Source organism: Lepisosteus platostomus, chromosome 23 (genome assembly GCF_059453375.1).
Source record: "Lepisosteus platostomus isolate fLepPlt1 chromosome 23, fLepPlt1.hap1, whole genome shotgun sequence".
NCBI lineage: Eukaryota > Metazoa > Chordata > Actinopteri > Semionotiformes > Lepisosteidae > Lepisosteus > Lepisosteus platostomus.
In genome coordinates, this window is record NC_142633.1 from 9,018,359 (window position 1) to 9,025,691 (window position 7,333).

At 47.3% G+C, this 7,333-nt stretch overlaps 1 protein-coding gene across 4 annotated transcripts in view; it reads left to right on the forward strand.

Annotated features, from left to right (window-relative positions):
* klhl21 (kelch-like family member 21) overlaps window positions 1-7,065 on the forward strand; it is a 37,318-nt gene extending 30,253 nt beyond the window's left edge. For 3 of the 4 annotated variants that reach the window (XM_088617271.1, XM_088617270.1, XM_088617269.1), the window contains 2 exons: window positions 665-737; window positions 2,102-7,065. In XM_088617271.1, coding sequence (XP_088473397.1) covers window positions 665-737; window positions 2,102-2,425 — 397 coding nt within the window. In that variant the 3' untranslated portion in view covers window positions 2,426-7,065. Of the gene's footprint in view, window positions 1-664; window positions 738-2,101 lie in introns of those variants that run through there. The other variant, XR_015929627.1, reaches the window with a different exon arrangement.
* Window positions 7,066-7,333: the final 268 nt, after the last annotated feature.

Genomic DNA, 7,333 nt, shown 5'->3' on the forward strand with positions numbered 1-7,333 from the left:
CCCCATCAGTGTGAGCCAGTGGTGGGGGTACAGTTCAGTAATCTGACAGCTTGAGGGAAGAAGCTGTCTGAGTCTGGGCGTTCGTGCCTTTATGCTCCCTTAACGCTCACCAGAGGGAAGGGGGGAGAACAGTGAGGAACCAGGATGACTGGTGTCCTTCACAATACTTCCAGCAGCTGCCTTACAGAAGCTGATCTTCTCTCTGCATCCCAAGACCCTTCCATTTTCACCTCAGTGGACACCTGCATACCCAGAGGTGCACATACCCCCTGTGCTCACAGAAAAAAACATTCTTCTACTTGAAAATGCGCTTGTATTTCCTCGAGCTGTTTCTGCACTGGAGCCCAGGAGTATTGAGCTCCTGAACGGTGTGAGCGACCGGGAGTCTTAATGCCTTCAGATTGGCCCGCTTGACTTCATGAGATGCAGATAAACCTGTTATTGCTCTGTTCAACACAACTGCTTAAACGATATTAAAAAAAACCCGTTGTGTTCTAGCCGCTTGTGTTCCTGTGCTGTTTTCACTCCTGTGTGATACTGCCGATATTGCTTTTGGGGGTTCTCACCCCTGCGGGGGTGTGGTCCGGGAGCCGTGCAGTGTGTGAGTGGTGGAGAGAGGCGTGTTGATGTGCCACGAGGTCTCAGTCTCGTTGTTGCGTTCCAGGGACGACTCGGCGGACGTTGATGTCTATAACCCCCAGAAGAACGAGTGGGACAAGATCCCTCCGATGACACAGGTACCCATCAGGCCCAGAGAGCGGTTTTAGAAGCCATGCTTGAAATGAAGAGACTTTAATTTGTCGTTATGACTGCGGTTCCCAAGAATGAACCTATAAAAGCTGCAGGCTACTGAGTTTTGAAAGGAAAATGTTTAAAAATCAGAATTCCGCTTTTTAACAGCTATGATAGACACGGATCTTGTTCCACACAGGCATCTCCTTTTAAGAAGTTCACCCAGTTCATTTGTGTTTCTGCTTCATGTTCTGACTGTTGCTCTGTCCTTGAGAAAGAGATGTTCGCTGTGAAAGGTCGATTGAGCATGTTTCTGTGAAACTGCAGGAGATAAAAACAAAGCAGGCTCAATAAGACTTTTAATTTTTTAAAAAATGAAATACTGGAATGAGGTCTTTGAGTGCAGTTTCAAAGGAGAGGTGCAAATCTTAATCTTCAAAAAGTTTAAGTTTCTGAAATAGTTCTGAAAGGAGCAATTAGAAGTGGAGGTTTGATGCCCACCCCTTGTCTTTACTGTGATAGATGACTACAGCTCTCCAGCACACTGCCTCTGATTCAAGGCAAGCTTAAGTCTCAATAAAATCGGAGCTCTAACAATTAATTTACTAAGATTTTCCTTAAACTTTAGTGGCTTGGGTTACTCGGAGAGCAGCTCTTTGCTTTATCTTAGGAGCAAGTTCCTAGAAAAATGTATAAGTTACAGCTCATTTGGTTGTTGTAAATTGCTGGGTAAGCAGTTCTTCACTAACAGGGTGACGTAGCCAGAGCATCTTTAGATGCTGAAAACTGCTTTTAGACAGGAGCAAAAGAGCCTTGAATGTAATGAAATGTGGATGATAGTGCTCAGTCCGTGAATGTTTTAAACTGAAATGTCTATGATTTTGATATTAAATATATTTTGTTGCTTCTGCCAGCCCCCGTATTTCTGTCGGAATGTTGTCATTCTGATGGTGGGGGATGTTAAAAAAATCACCCAGGACCTCCGGGGCACGTGCTGTACCAACATGAAGCCCCTTTCCTCTCTGTAATACAGTGATACTGTCCAGCAGGCACACGAGGGGTCACACAGTGACAGAAGTGCTCACAGTTCTCAGGATCCCTTGCAGTCAGATTTAAAATGTTTCTTCATTTTTGCACCACCAAGAGACTGAGTGAGGCCGTCTCCGTGACAGATCAAGCCACTGGAAGCTGCGTGGCAAGGCCAGTGCTGGGTGATCAGTAATGCCTGCTCATTGCCCCGTGTGCAGTTCAGATTTCTGACTCGGCCCCTAGTGCTGCACTGGCCTCTTGGACGATCTGCCCCACAGTGGGGTCTCTCTTTTCCCACCCCGGCCCCTGCAGTAGCTGACGGCTGTGCTTTGCCCCCTAGGTCCATGTGGGTGGCAGCGTGGCCGCGCTGGGTGGGCGCCTCTTCGTCTCGGGGGGCTACGACAACACCTTCGAGCTGTCGGACGTGGTGGAGGCCTACGACCCCGCGGCGCGCGGGTGGAGCCCCGCCGGCCGGCTGCCCCAGCCCACCTTCTGGCACGGCAGCGTCAGCATATTCCGCCAGTTCATGCCCCAGGCGCCCAGCGCCTTCGAGCCCGCGCTGGACCCGGCGGAGACCAACGCCATCCAGCTGCACCGGCACCACCTGCGCAGCCTGGCCCTCCAGGACCAGAACCACAACCAGAACCTAAACCACGCTCACTGAGCCCCGCCACCTCTCCCCGGCTTCCCTACCCCAAAAAACGCTCTCATCGTGCCAGCCCTCATTCCCCATCCGTGCGGAGATTCCCCAAAAAAGCGCTTGTCGGTGTTCTGATTGGGCTGAACATGACTGATTGCCTGCAGGACAGAGGAGAGTTACGCCAGTCTAAGTGCAGCTGTGAGCTCTTGATGCCACACGGCTTATAGCTTACCGCATAGGCGCCTGGGGCTTCTGCTGTCCCGCTGATGACCATATCCTGGGTGTGGCAGACCTGTGGCCCCCGAGTCAGACTGAGTGACGATGGTCCAAAAACCTCCTCCAGCCCTGGATCGGGTTGGGCCATCGTGTTGTTAGAGTTTCACTTGTCACGCGAGAGAAACCTCCCGCCTTCCTAATCCAAACAGGCTTTCTCCTTCTTCTGAACTCAGAGCCTCGGTCGGTGTAGTGCGTGGCCTACCGTGTTTCTTTTTTTGCACCCAGTCTTGAAAATCACAAGCTAACTACACAGCAGGTTTCTGTTTCCGACCAGGGAGCGTTCCGAACCAAACAACCCAAAATGACTGACCCAAAAAAAAATCAAGCACTTGGCCCAGTCGTCGTCGGAACACCAGATCTCGTTTTATGAGCCTCGACTCCCACCGAGAACGGAACTCTTTGCCGGTTTTATGACAAAACCCTGGAAACAAGACGGGGAGCGAGTCTCCGCGGCTCGTTTTCCCCCTTGACGAGCGTGCACAGCTGGGCTTTGCAAATCCGGAATACTCAAAAGTGATCCGTGTCGTTTTGCATGTCTCCCCGGAATACCGCGGACGGTCCCGCCATTGAGCACGCCCTGATGTTGCGTACCCAACCGCTGGAGTAGCAGGACATCGGCGGCGGCCGATCCGGACATGTAATGAAGCAGAAATACTGGGAACTTGCGGGTATTGGCTACCGTTGGGTGGAGACCATGGATGGTCTATGCTTCCGTTTCATTCTGCTGGCCCGTGTCCTCGTCCTCGGTATCCCACTTGCCAAGAGACTCAGCTTGGCTACAGTTTGGACAGAAACGGAAACCTGCCAGCCTGCATGTGGCACCTATAGAGTCAGAGCGCTAACCACAAGGAAGATTACTTTCCCTTTTTTATAACTTATTTTTATATCTATGTAATATGTATTATAATGAAGTTTATTTATGTATTTAACTGTCTTGGGTAGTTGTCAGTCACTCTTTCGCTTAGCTAAAAATGCATCCTGCAAAGAGGAGCTGGGATGCCTCACCACAGCTCTCAAATGGGATTGTTGTTGTTCTGTGAGGATGGATGAAGTGTGTCTGAAACTCCTTCCCCTCCCGAAGAAAGAACTGGCGCTGTGTGGGTAACTGGAAGCAGTTAGTTCTTGTATTCAGTGCTGTGTGTTTTGCATTGAAGTTAAAAGTCCCACACAGTTGCAGCACGGTTTCATCTGTTTGGTGTTAACTGTTTTATTTGTAATACTTTGCCTGCATTGCGTCATTCTTTAGACAATAGAATGGCAGAATGTATTTTTAGAAGAAAATGCGTGCCTTGTAAATGAGCTGTACCTGTGACTATGAAGCACCGTCTTCACATAGTGCTACTTGTGCAGTATAACATGGTGCGTGACTAGCGATCAGCATTGACAATGGTTACATCTTTTCATGTGGGCGGCACAGTGGTCAGCACTGCTGCATCTCGGCGCTGGGGCCCTGGGTTCAATTACAAACCTTGGCTGCTGTCTGTGTGGAGTTTGCATGTTCTGCCCGTGTTCACATGGGGTTTCCTCCTGATGCTCTGATTTCCTCCCAACAGCCCAAAGGCGTGCTGGTAGGTTAACTGGCTTCTGGGAAAATTGACCCTGGGGTGTGGGTGTGTTTCCATCTGCCCTGCGGTGGACTGGCGTCCCTGTGCCCGCTGGTAGCCGGGATAGGCTCCGACCCCACCCGGATGATGGGTGGATCTTCATGTGACACCCCTCTAAATTTATCTTTGGATAATCCTATGTCCTAATCAGAAAGGGTCCGATTTTGTTTATTACAAAACAAGGCCCAGGCTGCCTTTCCCTGGACATCCCAGCCGCTGGCTGTTTTCCCTGCCTCAGCAGCTGATATGCTGGTGTAAGTTTACAGGTTTTTCACCAGTTGTTGAATGAGCCCATATTCCTTCCAAAAGAACAAAGATCCTTTATATATCGTGTCCATTAACACAGTGTGCAATAATCATGGCTATAAATAAGGATGGTTAAGAATGGTTTTAAAAAAGACTGTAATTACATAAAGGGCAGTGAATATCTTTTGCTACAGGGATTTATTGACGACACAATGACTTGAATTTTAACTTTGCCTTTTAACAGCACTGACAAACCAGAGCCCTCCATCTAGTGCTCCTCTGTGCGAGTTTGGATTCATCTCAGGTTTCTGAATTTATAACGTAAAGCGACGTGTTTTGAGAGGCTGGCAGAAAACCGCGATGTTTCAGCCATTTCTCTCTGAGCAAGGGGTTGCTGGGATCTCTCATCCCTGTTACCAGTGGATGAAAGCACCTTGCAGCACCCTGGAGGGGGCGCTAGTGTGTCACGGGACACATACTGTACATGGACAAATCAGAGGCACCAATTGATCTAGCCAGCGTGTCCTTGGCAGGCAGGAGGAAAACCTGAACACCTGGAAAAGACCAATGCAGATGTGATAAGAACATACAAGCTCCACCCAGAAAGCGCCCCGGTCAAAATGTGGGACCTTAAGGTTGTGAAGTATTAGCGCACCATGCTATCCCCAAACAAACTGGTTTATTAATTCAATTAAGTAAAGGGTTTATGTACATTTTTAATTTAAAGGGGAACTGCAGTGCTTTTTTCATATTTCGGGGTTAGAAAGAATCAGCTTTTGATGAGTGCATTTCAAACTGCAATAAAAGTAAAACCTGTGCAGTAACTCATAAAACCTCCAATTTACATCACAGAATAGACCTAATTTCCAGAAATGTGTGGTGTCATATTGTGCAATTCAGAACGAGGCAACGGGACTTGTGGCTTCCAGTGACATATGCATCTGGTTTACATTGTAAACTAGCAGGCTTGTGAATAGTCATCCAACAGAAATATTGCTCTTGATTTTGAGACATTTTTGTGCTTAATTCAAAATGTATCATTTTTTTCTATAACGTTAATGAATTTGTTTTGTTCCCTGAGATTTAATAACCGGTCTGAGAAATTGTGACTGCAGTTACCCTTTATAAAGAAACACACTTGAACAACCAAAGGTTTTGAGCCGTGCCAAACAAGCTGTAAAGATGCATCTAGATTGGACAACTAGTGAAAGCTTCACAAGTGACTGCTGTGCCATGGGAATATTGTCTCCCATTCCAAGCGAAACATTCACTTGGCTAGTAGAACCTGTATTTTTCCTTCCATGGGGAGTGACTAAAAGCAGGGTGGCCAAACATAAACCAAGGTTAAAAAAACCTTTGACACACCTCAACATCAACTACTTGCCCACGCAGTGGGAATTATGAAGTTTAAATTTAGCAGTTTAAATTGCATGTGAGCATTGGGTAATCCCGTGACATGATGCTTAGATTATGGATGATGCAATGGCCCATTTGTATTTATACCCAATTAGAGCAACTTATTTTAATTGCGCAGTACCTGCAGTGTTTTTGGTAAGGTATTTTACAGAACAGATTGCAGCAGGGACAGCCCATTCACTAGGCCGTGTGTTTACTTGCAGTGTTTTGGGATGTGTCCGTGTTGACATTCAACCCCTTCCCTCTGTCCAGTGTGGACACCCCACCAGTATTTTACTGAAGGCCTGTCTGCAGAGAGAACTGGACGGAGAGGGGGAAAGTTTACTATGGACAGAGAAAATAGCCAGAGGCCACTGGGTGGATGTGAGCCCTGCAGGAAGAACAGGTAAACGGAATTCAGTGTCTAGCTCACACTGTTCACTTCCTGGGGTTTGTCCAGTGTGCACTCTGGCCTGTACTGGAAAAAGAAACATTTGATTTACTCAGAAGGGACGATTCTTTGCACCGAGAAGGGCGGAGAGGTGGCTCTGTGGCTCAGGATCTGCGCCTGTGGCTGGAAGGTTGCCGGTTCGTATCCCGCAGCCGGTAGAGGAATCCTACTCTGTTGGGCCCCTGAGCAAGGCCCTTCACCCCAGCTGCTCCAGGGGCGCTGTATAAATGGCTGACCCTGCGCTCTGACCCCAAGCTTCTCTCCCTGTCTGTGTGTCTCAGGGAGAGCAAGCTGGGGTATGCGAAAAGACAAATTCCTAATATGAGAAATTGCATTAGGCCAATAAAGTGATCTTATCTTATGATTCTGCAATGGGGATGAAGATTCCACCTTTTCAGTGTTTATGAGGATCCGTTAACTATGATCCTGCTATGAAATTGCTGCCATTCTTGTGTTTTACTTAGTTCTGCAAAGAAACGCGTTATGCATCAGTGCTTTACTGAGAAATAACTTCTGAAGCTGTCTAAATAACTTTGAAGATTAACCCGTCAGAGTAGCTGTTTATAGGAGTGTTACAGCTGCTGCAGTTATACACAGCCCTGTATAAATAACTGTACACAGCCTGCAGTGTTGTCTGCTATGTGGCAACCTGTACAATTCTACCTTTTAAAATAAATGTTTTCATTAAGACAGTTTTTTAACTGGAGTACTTTTTGTTTGCATGGTGTTTACAACAGCCGTAATTGGACTTTATTATTGAGTCTAAGTTATGGATCATGAGTCCGTGTTATAGCTGATAAACCATAAAGAAACTAGTTGCCACTGCCAAGCTTACACGAAGACATTTCCATTACACCGTACCGCACTGTGCACTTCTATACAGTGTAGTCCAGTATTATAGCCAGGCAAACCCAAAAGCAGAATATTTTCATGCTTCATACATCACTTCAGATAAAACAG